This window comes from Convolutriloba macropyga, chromosome 6 (assembly GCF_964194025.1).
Source record: "Convolutriloba macropyga chromosome 6, txConMacr16.3, whole genome shotgun sequence".
Lineage (NCBI taxonomy): Eukaryota > Metazoa > Xenacoelomorpha > Acoela > Convolutidae > Convolutriloba > Convolutriloba macropyga.
The window spans coordinates 65,145,154-65,165,684 of record NC_134473.1 but is presented as its reverse complement, the minus strand read 5'-3'; the positions used below and the strand labels follow the sequence as shown (position 1 = coordinate 65,165,684).

Sequence of the window (20,531 nt, the reverse complement as noted above, 5' to 3'; positions counted from 1 at the left end):
GGCAAATTGATCATCAAAGTGTGAAATTGTATCTCGCTTCGAGATATTACGACAGTAATAAAAACAGACTTCACAGAAAGTTTTTCAAATTATGTGTTGATAATTTTACGGCTGTTACAGCAGTTTTGTTTTGTTTAATGCATGTGTGCCGTTTGCTCATTTTTATTTGTTATTCTGGTCACAAACGTCATATGGTCACAAACAAAATAGTAAATTTTTTCAACGTTCAATATTTACCAGCAAAACCAGCACAATAATGACAGACGAAGAACACCAGACAGCTGAAGATCGTTAGTTGTTTTCGATTATTTTTTTTCACATGTTATTTTTTTGGATATATTTTGTTCCGCCCCCTTTTTTGGGCATATCACTGTGATGTCGCAAGGCGCACGTGCTAATTTTGAAAATTGTTAGAAGGAATAAGGACACGGTAGCGCAATAGACCCACTGAGGCCATAAGAGTTATTGGACTTTAGAAATTGAATCTGTTCCGGCTCACAAGAACAATGATAAATTAAGATTTGCAGATTATGATCAATTGAGTTATGATAATCAAAAAGAAAAAAAAATGAAAAGAAAAATATGGTCGTATTTATAGTTTGAAAAAGCTTAATATTTACAAGTTACTTTTGAGAAACGATTAACATTTTGTTAGCATTTTTGAGGCGCATCAGCGGGTGCTTTATCAAAATATTTAAAGGCAATGATCTTAATCACTTGAAATAGTTCAAAAAAGTAGATTGATTAAACAACAGTAAGAAAATATCAAAATTTGAATAATTGGCCGCTAAAACTTATTCATATTCAGTTTCTAAATTATAATCTGTAGTTCTCGTTATAAACTGAGATGTATATTTTTGAGTTTTCTAACAACCTTAAAACGCGCACACTCTAAAATGTAGTCTAAAGTCTTTTCCACGCATCAAGACCCCACACTTACTCTTGCCGCTATGTAAAGATTTAGTTTCACACAAAAGTTTTGCTTGATGTTTATCCAGTTTCATTTGTGATAGTTCACAAGGAATAGTTCAGCTAAAATCAAATCGATTAGCGTGTAGATCAGCTCCACTGAGTTGTCGTCAACTCGTTTTCTGATTAAAGTCTCCTTTTTGTCAATGTGTTAAATGTAGATAGCTGAGCACTAGAATAATTGCAAGTTTTGTGTAACTCTGAATGTCATTTCAAATTAAATACCTTTATTACAGTTTTATGATAGTAGTCGTGCTTGCTTTTTTAAAAACTTTGCTCATGTCAAAAGTTTGAGAGCACATGTTCTTTACTTTTATCTCCTTGACTTTGGCCATAATTTGAATTTTTAATTTAACTTACTACATTTTTCACTATTATGAACTTACTGATTGAAACTTTTGAATTGCTCCATTTATAATTTTTCCTCTCAATTGGGATGTAATTAGTTGGTTTTTACATTCATCCGTTCTTCTTCGTATTTTGAGTAAAACTGCATCTTTTGCTCGTCTACTGTGGGAACGGCTGTTCAATCGAACTGCCTATCATCTGAGGCCTTGATTTCGTTTCAGTTTTTTGACAAATATACATGTTTTTTTAACGCTTTTCGCTTTTGTTCTGTTGAAGTTGCTAATACTTTTTTCTATTAAAAATCTACAAAAACTTTGTTGCTTTTGGTGTTTTTCAATTAAAATTTGGACATGTTTTTGCTTCGTTAACTTCTTGTTGAGCATCAACATCAGTGCTTTTCTAGTTTTCCTGAATATACACTGTTTCAGCTTCTTCTAACATTGAACTAAACTGACCTGAGCCAATAATAATCTAAAGCTCTTCTTCAGCTTCTTCTAAGTCAGGAAGTAATTTTTTTTTCTTTTTTTTCAGGTCTGACTGGCAAATCTGTTGTACTATTCTCGTTAAGTAATAATTTTTTTGAAGAAAAATTTCTCCTGTTTACATTTGTGCAATAAACAGGCTCCAGTGCTATCTGAATCTCCAATGAACGAACTCTTGAAAGTTTTATCCTCAATTTTGACTTTCTATTCAAGCAACATGATTGTTTGTCAGTTCAAATAGTTGCGGGCTCGTACTGTTTGTGCTCTAGCTCATTAGAATGCCAGAGAAGAAGACTGCTTCCTAAACGGATGCTGCTGAGACTTAGTACTGGGCTTAAATAGATGAAAATGATAATCTTTATTGCTTTTTCACTTAGTTCACGGTTTTTAACCAAATGATTGTCAACGGATCCCAATATGATTGAATGCCCTGTACTAAGACGCCTATCATTAGCCTCAAACCCCTTCCTACAGCGTGAATCTGTTTCGCTAGCTAATACGCTGCTGTTAATAGATTGAAAAATATTTTATGAGATTGCGTTTTTGTTTTCAGATATACCAGCCCAAGTTTACCAAAAAGGCCCAACGAAATGAGCAGTTCCGGATAACAAAAAATTTTTGAGATCCAAACCATGTTGCGTCTAGTTTGCTTTGCAGGGCAAAGCACCAAACCTATTTAACGATCAACTTTTTATGCAATCACACGTACTTAGGACTGCTGTGCTGCTTCTGGCCTTAGGTGTACAATGCTGTGTTTACAATCTTAGGTTTTATACTCTTCTTGTATTTCGTTAAATTTTTCATGATGTAGTAATATTCTTCATCTTAATGGTAGAATTCTGATCCCTTGAAAACATCCAAATTTATTTGCCGATCTCTTTGAACTTTGAACATCTCTTTTTTTGGCGTTCTTCTGTTCCTCTACTTCCGGCTGCATCTAAACCGTCAACCATCTTTAATATTAACAATTTTTATTTTCGTTTGTTTTTGGAATAGATAGTAGTCGTGAGTGCTTTTCTCTAAATGTTGCTTATGTAGACATTTTGAGAGCTCCTGATATTAATTTTTATCTGCTTGCACTTGGCCTTAGTCTGAGCTTTTCTTTTAACTAACTACTTTTTTCACTATTTTGCTCTGACTAAACGAAACATTTAGGTGCTACAGGGAGTTTCTTTTTCTTACTTGGGATCTAGTTAGTTGGTTTTTACATTCATTCGTTATTCTTCTTCTTCTTCTGAGTAAAATCTTATGCTTGTGTACTGTGGGAATCGCTGTTCAATCTAACTGCCTATCATCTGAGGCCTTGATTTCCATTCAGCTTTTTTATAATCTTAAGCTTAATATAAGTCGGAAATGAAATAATTTTTTTTCCTTTTTCAGGTCTGACTGGAAAATCTTTTTACTATTCTCGTTAAGTAATGAATTTATAGGAAAAACTTCTCTTGTATACATGTGTGCAATAAATACGCTCCAGTGCCATCTGAAACTCCAATGAATGAACTCTTGAGTATTTTACCTGCAATTTTTATCTTCCATTAGCGCTACAGTTCTTTTATAGGCCACACAAAGAAACTGTTCTAGGATTTTGCTTCTCTGTCTACTGCCAGAGAGGTTTTCCAAAGCTCATTTAGTGTTTATGCTTTTGTCAACTAGGTTTTTAGCTGAGCAAGTAGTATCTTCTGACCTGACATAATAAAATTTTCAGCATAATTGACTATCAAGAGGCATCTGGCAGCCTCTACTTCTGTTCCTTTGGAACATACTGCAACACCAAATCGCGTCAATGTTTCACAAAATGTGATCCCACAAGCTACTTCCTTGTCTATTATTTCTTCTTTTAAACTGTTTCTCTTTTTAGAAACTCTAATAATCTGGTCTTCAATATTGGCTAAGAAACATCTTTGAAAGCTTGCCTAGCCTACCTTTTGTATATCAAGACGTTTCCAACTACGTGTCAGCTGAACTTCCTCACGATGTGCTTCTGCAGATGTGCTTCTGCCAAAATCTGACTAACTCATTGGTCCAATAAAGTCTGAAAATTCTTTTTCTGGTATTCAAAGTGCTTTTTGTTGGTTAAATCGATACGTTCTTTTGAAAATTTGCCTGCTGAACAAGTTTCAGTAAACTCATGACAGTTTCAATACTTTTTTTGTAGTATGTACCGCATGTCAAGAGTTTCAATGTCTAATTCCTGTGAACCATAGGGATTTTTGATAAGAATTGGCGCAGAAGTTTATTAAAATAAGATATTAGTTTTCGCTTCGGATAAAAATTAGGCTCTCTGTGCCTTTAGTTTGAGCCCTGAATTCAATTTGATGTCCAATGGTTCAAGTAAATTTTGTGCTTAACTTGATAGCGGATTAAAATTGTCCTATAGTCTTCTCATGCACTATTTTTTAAGTGATAGTTGTATAAACAATTTATGATAAACAATGTATAATTTTTTGCCTAAATTTCGACATTTTCTATATCTTGAACATTTGTTTTCCCTGCAATTGGATTCCTTAGTGATAATCGAAGCTTCAGCATATTTTCAAATCACTTTCAATCTATCAACATAACATTGACAGTGTTAGAACCTATGAATAAAAGAGTTTAGGAAACTTCAATATCTCTTTTTAAAAATATTGAATTGAATGCTGAGCACTTATGAGGACTCTTTTGTTGCTGTTCGCGTGGTTTACAAGCGCTAGCTTGTTGGTGCTTTGTCTTACAAATGTCACATCACAAAAATTTTGTAATAAGTTGCTTTTAAAACTATTGATGTTTTACGTACAAAAAACAACCTAAAAAATACTTACTGGGCTTACAGAAATCTTCTCAGCATAAGTTTATGAACGAAAAGCGTATACCGTTTGATGGGAATTACTCTCTCTTAACGCGACTACAACCTCCAAATTATCTCTCCGTCTGCGGCTCTTGGCAGGTTCCTTCATCAAATAATTAACACTGTTGGTCTCATCACTTATGAATTGTCTCTGCAGGTGCCAGTTTTTTATTCGTCACCGAGGCTCTAAATCTTTACACAATCAGGCCGATTGAGGGCGAGTCTTGCCAATAATTGTAATTGCCAGGTAGCCCCAAATTGGGTTTTTAGGGAACTCGTTTTCCAGCAACGTTGTGGCTCAAGTTTGCATCTGCGCCTCAAGTTGTCGCGTTTGCTCCTGATTGGCATCATTGCGTAATGGTTGTCGGTCAAGCAGTTCTGATGTACCTGTGATTGTTGCCAGGAGAACCTAGTTTGTGAAAAGCAGAAAATGAGTGCACAATGGTGAATAGTTTTCTTCTTATCCACTGAATTTCATTCATTGTATATTGTTTTTGGATGGTCCTGTTTTGAAAAATAGACTTTAAAATAGATTGTTTGATTTGGTTTCTAATCTGTATGGAAATGTTCCATCTTAAATCTCAAAAGTCCTGTTGATCTAACAGAGCAAAAGCTGTCAACTGATATCAGAGGTCTTATCCAAATTTATATGGGCGTTTCAACGGTTCGAAGCCTGGGACAACAATTTAGTATTAGCAATTCAAAAACAAAAGAGCACCAATCCCATTGAGACTGTATGGCTATGCCACGTTAGAGATGGAAACTATTTAAGCTCAAAAACTACAAATCAAAAAGGTATTCAGAATGGGATCAATCATTGGAGATAATCAGGAAAAAAATTATTAGGGGTAGAACTATTTTGATTTTCCAAGGGGAAGCAACCGTATATTTATATATATATATATATATATATATATATATATATATATATTAAATTACTACATGTGTTTACTTATATACATATTTACATACCTGTGATTGTGTGATTGTGTGTGTGTGTGTGTATGTGCTTGTGCCTGTTTGTTAAATATCGCATTGTCTTAGAAGACCCTCAGACTAACTAGCCCAAAAAGATTGCATCCAACACGTTTTTTGCATATTTCGTTTTCGATCTCGATAAAAAAAAGTATATAAGTCGATATAACCGAGTAACGAAGAGACGGGATATTGCAGGAGTGGTCAAAGTCAACACTTTTCAACTCTCAACAGTCCAGCAAAGTACCCCAAATGAAACGGATGAAAGAACTGATCAAGCAGGACCATCGGCAAATGCATTTCAACCTCTCCTATTGCAACATTCTCATCAACCCCAAGTGGCAGTAAAACTGCGAAGTGGTGAACGTTGCGAAGTGGCGTCAAAATGTTAAACTTGAGGAGAGGTTGTGCAATAGAAACTTTAATTTACGAACTCTTTTAGTTTCAAGACTGTCGAGAATTAATTTGACTAATTGATTATAGTGAAAAATTTGAAAAGTTCTGCACGAATGAAGTTTTAAAATTGTCAGTCGGGGTATCTTGTATGGTTGTGATTAACCCGAGTATCCCACATTAGAGTTTTAAATTAACATTCCCTTTTATCGATATTGATTTTAGTGCGTCAACACACTTACTTCAATTTTGACAATGTGTGAAAATGAAGGAAGGAGAAAAAAATTATACTCAAACATCTCGCAATTAATAGTTTGTTGAGCTCCTAACTTAGAAAAATATATGTATGGGACAGAGTTGCGAATACTAGGATGATTGTTTTTTAAGATTAATACTAAAAACAGAGATCAATATTTCATTGAGAAAAGTTTAAAGTGAGGCTTAAGTACTTGCTTCTAAATAAGTGCGTCTGAGTGAGTGCATGTACTTCTGAATGCTGTATTCCGGTGCACGTAAGAGTCGACTGAAATTTTGGAATAGGCTCAAATGTTTTCTGCATAGGTGCGAAAGTTGGGAGTTTGTAAGGTGTGTTGTTAAGAGTGAGTTGGAAAAAAGAACGCACATTAAATTTTGGGTAAAATTTTCGATCAGAAACTTTCAGAAATAAGGGATGACATGATAACCAAAAAAGTTATCCAAGAATCAAAAGAAATAAACAGACAAGAAAAGAACCCACATAACGATGACAACACTTTATTGTAAGCGTGAGCATGTTTGTGTTTGTGTTTGTATGAGCTAATCAGTATGTTTTCATCATAGTCTTGTGTCTAAAAGTGTGGGTGTTTGAGCTGTTTTTGAGTTTGTGTGAGCGTTTTTCGTTGTGTTTTTGCTTGCGTAGTTTCCTGAACGGGTGTTTGTTTTTTTCGATTTTTACAACAATCATTGTCGAACACAGTTCTAAAAACTAACCACCAAATAAAACTCGGGCACTTTAAAAACTAAAACCATTGGGAAAAAATGTATACTAAGAATTTTAGCGATAACTAGCGAACTGCCCTTGGTTTCATTGTTTTACGGTCTATTCTATTAATGAGAACACCAAGACAGAATTAGAAAAATTTTACTGGTTTTCCTGGTTTATAGGCCACCTTTCCCACATTTTAAAAGCAATTTTCCCCGCTAATTTGAAAAACAAATTTCAGAGTTATATCATCTTTTTTCCCTTTTCTTTCCAGCGTATACCGAGGATCAAGTGTAACTAGAGTGATAAATGAAAAAAGAAATCAAGTGCATAGAAAGATTTATGACAGAGAATTACAGTATTTTCCAGAAAGCGTCTGTTATATTCTTTAAGTTTTAACAATATATAATCGGACAAGAATTATTAAATACTTGAAATATATAAACACTTTAACCTATGTTTTTTTTTCCAAAATGACCGCCTTGGAAAAGATGCTGTTTCTTCGATGAAAATTTTGAGAACATTTATAATTATTTTTTTATCGGTTTCCTTTTAGATATCACTGTGGGGGAGAACTTGGACAATGACGATGATCTTCCGGGACCTATCCTCCCAACTGCTCGGCTACACAATCCAGGTCAATCCTCGATTATAACTTGATTAAAATAAATTAAAAATTTGACTTTCACATATCTCCAAGAAAGTTTTCTGAAAAATAAGAATTAAAACTATCCCTTTTTCTTAATTATCGTTGTGTTTGTTTTTTGTGGATAATTGATTTAAATACTCTAGATAATCGTTTTCAAATTGTTTATTTAAAAAATTCTTTTATTACTAGCAAGAAGCAATCCTTTCTTACATGATTCCTTTTACTGAATTTCGAATATGCATATAGTACTGAAAGACGAATTTGAGATTAAAACTGAGTCCGTTTCGTCTTCGTGCTATCACTGAAACTTATCATTCGTGTAAAATTCATGTGTGGCAATCTATGAAAAATTCACAGTCTTATTTTTGTTCGAAAGTTTTTCTCAAGTTGAACTTTTTAGTGTCGGGTTTATATTAAAGTTTTTTTTGTCGAGTCATAAGTATTGAATTCTTATGTCATCACATTCCTCGAAGGTTTTTGTCGCTTGTCAACAGTGAAACAAGATTTCAGAAGCCGTTAAAATATCTGAGTTAACGCTGTAAAGCACAATACATGCCAAAAGGTACATAGTATGGCCAGTATATCAAAAATTATGACATAACGTACAATAGCAAATTATGTATGTATATATATATATATATATATATATATATATATATATATATAATACGTATATTTATATATATATATATATATATATATATATATATATTTACTTTTTTATTTATACGTATATATATATATATATATATATATATATATATATATATATAATTATATATATATATATGTGTGTGTGTGTGTATGTGTGTTTATGTTATCTATAATACCATAGTGTGGCTAAATAGGGCTTAAGGTATAATTTCAAAACCTGTCTTTGATTTCACACTATGTCATATGATTGTTGGCAATCATACTAGGTTATATATAATTTGTGTGATTCCTTTGTAGCCATACAAAGATTATATTTGACTTCTGTAAAATCAAAGGAGAATCATATATACATTTTGAGAGACGAAAGACAGTATTATTTTTATTTTTGATAGAAGTCAAAAAGTTATCATTGAATTCATACAGCATCATATATATTACATAAATTTTTGATTGATGCCAAAAAATCCCGTTTAATATAGTCAGAGGGGATTTGAATTCAATATATTGTATGTGCAGTCAATATTTGGCTATTTAGGTGCGGAAAGTGGATAAATAATAAAACAGTCAATCTGGTAATTAATGAAACAGTCAAACTGATCACCTTTATTTTATAAAAACCTAACACTTTAAAATTGAAGCCACTGAGGAAAATCGTTCACTGAAATATTAGCGACAACTATCAAATTACCATTCGTTTCACAGTTCTAAGGTCTGTTCAATTAATGAGAACACAAAATCAAATGCAAATTTATTGAAAAAATTGCTCTTTGATCGGTCCCCTTCTCCCTCTTTTTAAACTAATTAGAAAAAATGGGTTTTTTAAGTAATAAGTCGGACGTGCAAAAAATTTCTCTTTTTTTCTAGCGTACGCTGAGGATCAAGTGAAACTAAAGTGATAAATGAAAAAGAAATCGAGCGCATGGAAAGATTTCTCCCAGAGAATTACAATAATTTCCAGAAAAAGTCTGCTATATTTTATAAGTTTTGACATTAATTATATAATTGTACAAGAATTACCTAATTACCTGAAATATATAAATACTTGGAACTATGTTTTTCCAAATTGACTGCCTGGAAACGATGCTGTTTCTTCGATTAAAAACTTTGAGTTCACATATAATTAAACTTTATATCGATTTTCTTTTAGATATCATTGTGAGGGAGAACTTGGACAATAACCATGATCTTCTGGAACTTTTCTTCCCAACTCCTGCACCACACAATCCAGGTCAACCCTCAATTATAACTTCATAACATTAATTTAAGAACTTGATATTCAAATGTCTCCTTCAAAGTTTTCTAAAAAAATCAAATTATCGCTTTTTCTGAATTATAGTTGTGTTTGTTTTTTTGGTTAATTGGTTTATACACTCTAGGTAATCGTTTGCAAATTGTTTATTAAAAATCTTCTATTACTAGCGAAAATCAATCTCTTTTACATGATTCCTTTTACTGAATTTCGAATATGCATACAATACTGAAAGACAAATTTGAGATTAAAACTGAGTCCGTTTCGTCCTCGTGCTATCACTGAAACTTATCATTCGTGTAAAATTAATGTTTCGCAATCTATGAATAACTCAAAGTCCTATTTTTGTTCGAAAGTTTTTTTCGAGTTGAAATTTTTGGCGTCGGGTTACTGTTAAAGTTTTTCTGACGAGTCATAAGTAGTGAACTATGTCATCACATTCCACAAAAGTAATTTTTCGCTTGTCAGTCTTGAAATAAGATTTTAGAAGCCGGTAAAATAACTAGGTGAACGCTGTATATTTGTGAGTATGTAATCTATAATACCAGAGTGTGACTAAATAGGGTCTAACAGCATAAATCTTTGATTTCTTACAATGTCAAATAAGATTGTTGGTAATCATACTAGGTCATATATACTTTGTATGATTTCTAAGTAGTCATACAAAGATCATATATGATTTTTGTGAAACCAAAGAAGAATCAAATATGAATTTTTAGAGCCAAAAAACTGCTATAAAAAAATCCGTGTAATGTAGTCAGAGGGGATTTGAATTTAAGTTATCGTATATGAAGTCCACGCTTGACTATTTAGGTGCGAAAAGTGTGTAATTAATAAAACAGTAAATCTGGAATTTATAAGTATTCAGAAAATAGTTTAAAAATTATATGACAATAAAAATTTTGCATGGTTCTAAAAAATGAGAATACACAGGTACAAACTAGTTGCAGAGGATATGAGAGTTTTATTCATATAGATGGTCTTATTCTTTCATTATCAACCCACACTTGCTTTACGTATTGTATTTCAGGGTCTTTTGGCGCATCACAAAGTGATGCCGGGGATTCCTTATCAATAGAATTGAAAACGTAAAGTGAAAAATGACTCATGGTTTTCTGTGATCATACAAGAACATGATTTCTTGGTAATCGTACTAGGGTCATATGTAATTTTTTTGTAATTATGCAAGGATTTTTTATGACTTCTTTGGTTTCTTACTTGGATCATACTATGAAATGAAACATGAAAAGTATGAAATCATATATGATCCTTGTATGAAATACAAGAGGAAACTTCAACCCGGGTGGATAGCATATCGAAATTATTGCCAATATAAAACTAGTAGTAAATAAATTTTGTCACTGTCCCGGGTCGAGGAAATATTTCATAATTAATTTTGCGGTGAAATGCGGTGAAATGCGGTGTCACCGCTATATTAAGCGTTGAACTTACAAAATTCACCGCATTTCACCGCCTTTACAAGGGCTCGAACCTCTCACCTCGTGCATTTCATCCTCTTCTCTTCCACTTCGCCATCTCTCACTAATTTCTAGAATTTTTGCTTTGAATACAGATTAAATTGATACTACTTTCTGTAAAATTTGCGCGTTGAACTTTTGTAAGATTTGCGAATTTTAGCGGTGAAAATACATATTTTAGAGGTGAAATGTAGTGTTTTTTTGTAAGTTCACCACTCACTCAAGTGAAAAGTGTCAAAAAGATGGAAGATTATGGGGTAGTTTTAGTGGGGGTTAAATCTAACAATTCCTCCCTTACTCCCCACTAATTTCACCACATTCTCTGCTGATCTCACACAATTTTAACAATTTTTTCTAAGCGGTGAATTTATATAAGTTCACCACTAAGTTAAGCGGTGAACTTATGTAACTTCATCACAATCACCGCTCATCTCACTTATTTGTACACTTTTTTCAGAGCGGTGAATTTATGTATATTCACCGCTAAATTCGGCGTTGAAATTATGCAATTCCACCGCTACAAGGCAATAAAGTTTTTTTTCACCGCATTCACCACCTGATTCATGTAATTTCACCGCATTCACCGCTTATTGTACAAAAAATCCCGCATTCACCGCTTATCTTACATAAGTTTGCGTTGAATGGCGGCGACGCCTGGACCCGGGGTTTTGTCATGATTCAATTCTTAAAATAATTGATGTAATCTTGCGCGGCAACCACTGACAAGACAACATCTTAACAAATACAAGTAAAATGAATCCAATATGAATAATAGAAAAGTTTTTAAGCAAAAATTTGCGGAACATGCTAGTCCATGTGCCCGTAATTTAATGTGCCCCGCAAGAATTTTATGTATCCGCCCTGACACAACCCCCCCCCCCCCCAGTATCATTTGTCAAATAAGACATAAAGCGAGCTTGTTTTTAGAAAAACAATGAACGAAACTCATTTTCCTGATGTCTGTGGACTTTTTGAAAAAATAACACAGTTTCAGTTCCTCAAATAACCAACTACAACTGTGATTGCATGCTTCGGGTTTCACGCCCCGACTTCAGAACTCAAACGGGACCCCACGTTGTCACTCTGGCTAACATTCAACAGTGCCTAAGAGTAATCAATCGCAGCCTCGACCAAATCCCATCAAACACAGACATGTTCCAGTCATTCGAAGGGATGAGAAACGTTCTTCAAGAATTGGTCACACACTTCCGGATAATTAATGACTCATTTGAAGAGTCACTTCAAAATGCCCTGTTTACGACACAGTCGGTTCCATTCGTGTACTACGTCAAAATGCTATGCGATGTTCCCAGAATTGGATTATCATTGGGTAAGTACTGCTTACCGCGACTTCAGAGTGCATATAGAAAAATTAAAATATGTAAAAGGATAAAGTCAATATGGTCAATTCAGGGGGGAAAAATTTTATGCAATTTCTTGCATCACCAGGTAAAATCAACTTGAACAAAATTAATTACAAAAAAAATGATTTGCGATCAAGTCAATAAGTTCTTTTCTCTGTCCAAGGATCGCAAAACATCTATTCAAAATTTTTCGAAGTTCATAATTTGTTCCATTTAAATCATCGTGTTTTCCATCATTTTCATCTTTTTTGATCCATAGAGACATACGAGTTGTTTTCTAATGTTTCCAGAAGAATTACCAACTAAAACAGCAAACAAGCTGTTTGAAGTATTTCAGTAGTCGATATGCTCCAATCGGACTATTATTTAATGTCAATTCCCGTCCTTGCATTCCACTCGCGGGTTTAATCTGGGGGTTGTTTCTGGCTTTATGGAGAGCTTTAATTGTTAGTAGCTAATCACTGTTTATTCAGTGGTAACTCAATCTCCAGTTCAATGATTTGGCGAACACCGAACACTTAACCAAATGTTGTCCCATCGGTGAGTCAGTCTTTTGAGAGTTTTGAGATTCTTCTGGTTAAATGTCGACAACGCTAACCAACATAGGCGGAAACACATCCTCAACATTCAATCTCAACACCGTATGTGATTTCAGACCATTCTCAAAAACCGATTTATGTGCAGAAAAGCGTTTTCAGTTTGCAGATTGCAAAACATGTTGTAATTGGGCGCCTGTTATGTAGCCGTTTAAGAATCGCAAGCTAACATATCCCCCTGTATTGAAAAAACATGGCAACATCAGACAGATTTGTTTTTGGTTTTTCCATCAACACTGCTACTTTTGACTTGTGTCAGTTTTTACACAAATTTTTCTCAACAGTTCTTTACAAAAAAAAGGAAACGCTGTTAATTCCTTTGAGTATGAACTATAAAATACATAACATAGTTTAAAGGCAATGTAGTGTTAAGAATAACTGAAACAAACGTCACATATTGTGAAAGTTTAAAATTGTATTAAATTTACAATGTGTTAAAATATCGACAAATTAAGAGAGATGGATTAATTTTGAGAAAAGTTTTCAAAGATGCTAAATCTAGAACAATTATTGTCGAGAAAATAGAAAATTTGAAAAATGCTAATCCTCCAATTAACATTTCTTAGAAAAATAAATGACGCCCTAAAATTAAGTCAAATTAAGATTGAACTTGAAAGATTTGAGATAAGAATTCAATTCAGAAACCGTTGGGTCTTTCAGAAACTCATTCGAGAAATCATTTTTTATTGGAGTTTTGGGAACCCGCTTTTTAGGGATACTCTGCTTCAAGGCGAGAGGTAAATCGTTGTACCAGTCAATTGCTTTTTTGAAAAACAGTTTTGCATTATTTTTGTTTTTTGGTTTGCTCCAAATGACAGCTTGTTTGTACAGTTATTCATTTTAGCACTTAGTGTTGTTAACTTGAGTTTATCGAAAGTTGGTAGATCTGTTTTTAGAAGCTTAGAAGCTTTATAAAGTATATATAATAATCCGATACTTTATGAAGTATTTTACTGGAAAGATTTTGTGTTTGATCTTGAGATCAGTGGTCCTGTCAAATTTGGTTCTATCGAAATATGCCTTTATCCCCCAGTTTAGTTGTTTATTTAGAAGAACTCTTAGTGATTTTTTAAGACCTGGGAACAGAACAATTTACAACCTTACCACTCTATTCGGGGAGGTTTCGGATTTTCCAGCCATAGTTTTTCATTAGTACTTAAAACTTGGTCAAAAATCTCCAAACTGTTGGTGGCTCAGAATAGTCAACGAACTGCGCCTTCAACGGCGTTTTCTTGTGTTGTAATGGCAAACAATGTCAATAGTTCAACACTACGCCGATATCTGTTGTTTTCTGATAATACTTACACTCGAGTGTGTTGTCATCCTTAATAGAAATGAGCATATGAACAAATACTAAATCCATTTGCTCCTAGGTCTTATTCAAAGTGAAATTAGGATTTTTATGCAATGCGTTTGCTTTCCTCAAAAGTTTCGTCAGCATCTTCGTTGGTTTGAAAAATTATATCATCAACATAACTTAGATTTTTTTTGCGTCAGTTTGCAAAATTTTTTAGACACTCATTCAGAGTAACACCACGCAAATCATTGTCAAGCTTTGGTGTTGTTCATTGGTAATTTTTTTAATATCTTCATTGTCATCATGTCATTGTTTTCGAGCCGCAAACTCATCCGCCTTAATCCTAATTACCACTCTTGCCACACTTTTGTAGCTCTCGTGGCTAAATCTGATTATACTTGTCAGACTGTACGAACACCTGCCTCAGTGTGTCCAGAGCAAATTTTATCCAGACGTTGGCTGAAGTCACCGCTTACGATGCCTCCATTGCTAATCCACCTTTCTGTTGGAACCACTTTCCGTTAAATTTGAATTATACGTTTGCAATAGTGAGTCCTCTGAGGGTTTTCATTAAATCAATTCCCTGATTTTTAGGAACATTCTTATCTGAGTTTTTTACCACAAGTTAAGCCAAATTTTCTCCCTGATCCAACACAAATTATTCCATTTTTTGACGGAACTCATGAATTGAAGTTCTGATATTTGCTCCTGGGATTTTCTCATGAAAAGGATTCAAGAATCTGTTCAATTTGTGATAGAAACTTCCAGGAATGAACGACAAAGGGCCCAACAGAGGATCAAGTTTTGCACCTCGGCCGAACAATAAAATCGCTCTGCTGAGGCCAAGATCTTGTTGTCCAAATTTTCGGTAATTTGTATCATTAGCTGTTTCCAGTTTCTTCATGTTCAAAAAACATGTGTTTAATACTTTTTCCGACTTAAAAGAAAAAATTTTAAAAAGTCAGTTCATAATATTGCAGACTGTCCACCATGTTGATGAATTTTTCTTCTTGAGTAACTTCTTTCATGACGCAAAAACTATTCCTTTGTCTTATAGTACGTACTGCGAGTGAATTATGATTGAGATATTTTACCAGCTTGTTGACGCGTCCATTGGCATGACTTTTTCTCACGTTGTTCGCGTACCATTAAGCTGTGGCCTCAATCTGACATGAGATTTCCCCATCACCATTGTTACTTTTTCCCTCAGCAATTGGTCAGTATCAACCAAATAATGAACTTTGTTACATTTGTCTATAACTGGGTGCTTCAGACTATATGAAAGAACCTCTTCAACAAAAATCGGTTACTCTATTCGATCAAGAACTTCTTATCAAATTTTGATTTCCACATCGGAGGGGCTTTTCTTGGCTTTCACTTAGTTTACCTTGTTTTTCCCGTGGTTCGATTTCCAGTGATTTGCTAATTTCGCGCTAAATCCTAAAATTAATTTAAATGCCACGGAGGGGAGAGTAGTGGCTTATTGGTGGTGACTGCTATAAGACAAGTGCGTGCCCATTCTTTGGGATGTTGAAACTTAAACCGACAGGACTGCATTTTTCGGATCTGACCTCTCGAAAATTTTATTTAAAAAACGAGTTCTAATGGCTCATAGAAACATCTGTTTCTAAATCACAACGTTTACAAAAATCAATCAGTAACCGTTGACAAAAAAATTCAAAAATAAAAACTGTTTTTTATTCTTCAGTTACTCAATGCTTTTTCGTATTCAGAGTATTTCGTCCTGGTTAAGGCAAAAGTAGGGAAACAATTACTTTGGACAGCAACAACATAAGAAGGGTAGCTAGAACCACTCGCGATAAAATTTTCAACTACCAAATTTCCGTGCTGGGTTGAGGTTTGGTCAAAAAAATAATGTAATATTAGCGGTGAATAGCGGTTGAAAACAAGTTTTCATCGGAAAACGCCCGCATCTTTTTAGCGTTGACTGCGGTGAAAAAGGCCAATTTTTGTAGAATTTGCGGTTTTTAAAGGCGAATTTTTGGAATGTAACGGCTGCGAACTCCACAGAGTAAGCTTTACACCGGCCTTGGTTCATTTTCTAACAAAGTCTCTAGGGTCAGTACAAGAATTTAGTAGACGTTTGGTAAATGACTGTATCATTCATGGGCTGACAAGACTCTATAATCTAAAGTTAGTGTTAGCCAACGGTTTGTAACTTTAGCGGTCGATTTCACGGAACCAAATGAAAAATCGAAAAAAGCCGATTCAATTGTATGAAGTACCAACAGTGGCTTTAGTTGTGCAAAATTTCAACTATCGCCAACATCGCTTTAGTAAGCAGTAAGTTCGATTTTGAAAAGTATAGAATCGCTCTAGCAGATCCGAACTCAAGAGAGATTTTTGGCTTTAATTCAATCCCTTCTGATTGGATTGGCTCACAAAATGAAAACAACTGCGCAGTAAAACTCCTCTGATTGTTATGATTATACTATTACAGTTGATGTTGTTCGCACCATTGACAAATATACAATTTAGTGGGGTTACAAACAGTAAAAATTATAACTAGCCAAGCTTCCGTACGGAGGCGGCCTCTTATTGGCTCAACACAAACACCACTCAGAGAGGACTTGACAGAAAGATGAACATATACAGCGGTGCGCACCTAAACAACAAAAAAAAACAAAATGGACTTAACACCGCACAAATCAAATATATGCCTCTAAATCATGGATACTGAGATCAAATATACAAGATGAGCAAATAGCCCTATGAGGCAAGATGTGAATCGTTTGACCACAATATGGGAAAAAATAAATATTAAACACTCCAAAGAGGGGATTATCTGGAAACAAAATAAAAAATATCAAATATCCCGAAAATTAATACATTGTTGAGTTTTGACCGCAACATGTAAGATTTGGGGTTTTTACCGGTGAAATTTTATTTTCACTGCATTCACTGGATTTCTTACAAAAAAACTGTCGTACACTGGTTCGAATTTCCCACCTCATGTATGTCAACAACTTCTTAATCCACTCCGCCATATGTCACTTACTTCAGAGGTGTTTTCTGTGAATTTAAGATTAGCGTTAATTTAGCGATGAATAATTGTAACATTTGCGATTTTAGCGGTGAATTTTTTTTTCACGTCATCCTGCTAGCGCTAATTTTTTTACAGCATTTTTCTGGTAGCGGTGAAAAAATTTTTCAGAGCTACCAACGGAAAGCGGTGAAAAAGAAATTCAACGCTTAAATCAATGCTGATCGAACGATATTTCTCCCCACTATCAATTTTTTTTTCATTACGATCGACAGCATGTTCGACATATAATATAGTATTTTTATTTTTTTTAATATTACGAGTTTGCTTGTTATTCAGCGCTGTTCTTTCATTTTTATACAACTTTTCCATTGGTGAAATTTTGTAAGATTAGCGGTAAATTTAGCGGTGATTTTTTGAAAGAATTGCGATTTTTAGCGGTGAAATTTTTTTTCACCGCATAAACAGTGAAAAATTGTTTTCACCGCTTAAATGTTTTTTTTTCGCCGCATTCAACGCATTGAGCGCAAATCTTTCAAATTTGATTCAATTTCACTGCAAATCTTACATCTTTTAGCGATTTTTGGCGGTGACACCTCGACCCGGGGTGCTGAATCAGCCGTTTCGCGCGTGCCTTTCACTGTGGTTTGCCTAATTTTGGATTTCCCTTATCTTTCCTCCAACAGCTGCTGATGTTATCTCACCCAGGGTTTTCTGCTGGATTTGGCTTTGATATTGTGTTATTTACGAGATGGTGCCAAAGAACGAGAGCCATCCTGCTTCGCAAGAATTTGCTCCTGTCTATTAAATTTTGTAGATATTTCAGGTGATTTTTGACATGCGGGTTAAAATTGAAGCAAGGTGTCGCTTGTACTTATTTTTCTCTCTTATTTTTTTCAAGGCGTAATGTAGAGAATTTGCTGCAAGAATTTACAATGTGTTCTTAAAAAAGTAATGTTTTCAACAAAATTGCTGTTATAGTATAAATAATTTGTTCAAATCAAAGAATTTTTAATCTCCGGGTTGGCAAAAAATATTTTCAATTTTTCATTAACTTTTCAGGTCATAATATATACATTCTCTTTCTCCAAAAGTAGCTTAGATTTTTTGAAGTAGCTTAGGTACAGTTTAATTTCCTGAAGCAGATGCCGCTTAAACTTATTTTAAATTTGGCTCGAGATTTTTGTTTAATTTTGAAACAAAATTGTATTATAGCAACTGGAACCTGATATGATTCTATTGGTCATAATACGCTTCTATTTTAGGTTTTAACTATTGGTCAAATAAGTACCTGTACAAATTCATCTAGGTAGAACCCAATTTACGTTTTCAAGTTTTAAGTTGCTAGGCATATTTTTAAACGGATCGCATGAATGTCCCCCGCCACTGTAGAAACTAAATATTTATCGTCAGAACTTAAGATACATAAAACATTTAATATATTTTAGGCAATGCAGCGCGCTACGTTCGAGAAATGGCTTTAATGCTAGATGGCGAGGAAAATATTCAAGACTGGAATGACATGTTTGGCCAAAACCCTCGTCAGAATTGCCAGACGCTTCTGAATTTGCTGACTGAGAGACTAAACCTCGCTAGATGCATCACGCGCATATTGGGTCTTTAAGCGAAAAAAGGCGCGATAACAGAGAATGCATTGATCAACTAGAAAGTAGAGATCTTGCGTCACAATAAAATGAAAAATAACTTATTTCAAAAGTATATGTGAATTTTGTATGCGTTAATAAAACAGTACTACAAGAAAAGCTGATAATTAACACTTAATATTGCGTAAACAGTCCAATAAGACAGTTGCCTGTTATGTCAAAGTAACAGGCCCAATAATACTATAAGATATTGGAGGATGAATGTGCTGGAGGGTTTCGCAAGTACCTTTTTATATATTCAATGTTTGGTACGCTGGTGGGAGGTCCCAAGCCTATAGCGAATGTAGCATTCAAGGGTACACTGAAAGGGGTGGATTCGAATGTTCTTTCAAGGTCCCGTTGTTACGCACAATACTTTGACCTTGACGCTATTATGTGCTCCGCAGAAAATTTCTGTACTAAGCTTTAGAAACCCACTGATTATGAACATAAATAAAGATTCCATTGGCTTCCGGTTTTGTTCATTCACCACGAACCAATTATCTATTTTCTGGACATAATCTTTATTGTTCCGACCCCTCTTGAGGGGGGGGGGACTATATATACTCAAAAGGTTTTTTTTTGTTCAGACAATTTTCGCCGATCGATAAATTCATCGTAGAGGGTTGAGACTAGTATCATTATAAAGCTCGTCCAGCGTAGAATAAGGAATAAAAAAGATTTTTTTCCTTTTCATAGGGAGTTATCGAAGTATAAACTTCGGAGAAAAGTAGAGTGAATTCCGTTGTTTTTATTCACATTTTCCAGAATTTTTGCCTAAATTTTCGTCAATTTTGCTAAAATTTGTTAAAATTTTTAAGAATGGTGCTGTTGATTTTATTTTTAAAGAAAAAATATTGTTGATTATTTTGATTTAAAATTTTTGTCAAGAACTTGGGCTAAAAATTTCTAAGTTCAGCCTTTTTCATCAAAACAGCACGAAAAAAGCTTCTTTAGTCCTATTTTATTACATTTGCCGGAAGTAAATCCGCAAAGAAGACTGATAAAATCATTGCAGACTCAAAAAGGGGCCATTCCGACTTCAATTTTTGTTGATAGAGCTCTGTAATTAAAACTTTGCCGTTTTTTGCTAATTTTACTTCTTGATTATCAAAAACGCATAATTTATTTTTGAGTTTTTAACTAACAAGTTATCCATATCTATAACAATAGAAAAATTAAATTTTTCTAATGGACGACACGCAATAGCAGGGCTAGTTTTGGACCAGTGTTGGACTGTTACAATCCAAAAAGAATTCGGATTGTAACCAGTCGGTCTTTTAAAAAGTTTTGAATTTTATTAAAATAATTAAAGAACAGAACATATCAAATCAAAACTGATGAGAGACAGGTCCAACTGGCCTCCTAGCCAGCTCTATTTTAATGCATTCAGTTTATTAGTTGAAAGCTGATGGTCGTTCTGACATTAAAATGTAATTGATTTTAAACAAATTATGGCTTAATGAAATTTTCCTCTATTTTATTTCTCAAATTAGTCATTTTGTATCTCACTGTCAGCAAAGAAAAATGCTTCTTCCTTATACTCTACTAATTTAAAATTTAATCTCTATAGCATTTTAGACCTTAGGTTTTTGTTTTCTGGCTTTGATACTACGAGATTTACGATATTTTTATTTTAAGA

The 20,531-nt window shown here is 34.0% G+C and overlaps 2 protein-coding genes across 3 annotated transcripts in view; both read left to right on the top strand.

The window, feature by feature from the left end:
- Positions 1-20,531, top strand: part of LOC142341870 (UDP-glucuronic acid decarboxylase 1-like) — a 380,310-nt gene that overhangs the window by 71,208 nt on the left and 288,571 nt on the right. The window lies entirely within an intron of this gene.
- Positions 23-19,033, top strand: LOC142341869 (uncharacterized). 2 transcript variants are annotated; one of them, XM_075393159.1, is made up of 5 exons: positions 23-290; positions 7,512-7,592; positions 9,406-9,486; positions 11,980-12,315; positions 18,695-19,033. In XM_075393159.1, exons 1-5 carry the CDS (start codon positions 257-259, stop codon positions 18,868-18,870), a joined length of 708 nt encoding a protein of 235 aa, XP_075249274.1. In that variant the 5' UTR covers positions 23-256; the 3' UTR covers positions 18,871-19,033. The 2 variants fall into 2 exon arrangements, with proteins under 2 accessions (XP_075249274.1, XP_075249275.1); XM_075393160.1 differs by lacking the exon at positions 9,406-9,486.

What these genes read in the sequence shown, in the direction of transcription:
- LOC142341869 (XM_075393159.1), top strand. Translation starts at nt 257, where the DNA reads ATGACAGACGAAGAACACCAGACAGCTGAAGATC. An exon ending in TGCTCGGCTACACAATCCAG is followed by an intron (nt 7,593 to 9,405) that starts GTCAATCCTCGA and finishes ATTTTCTTTTAG; the next exon opens with ATATCATTGTGAGGGAGAAC. An exon ending in CAGAATTGGATTATCATTGG is followed by an intron (nt 12,316 to 18,694) that starts GTAAGTACTGCT and finishes AATATATTTTAG; the next exon opens with GCAATGCAGCGCGCTACGTT.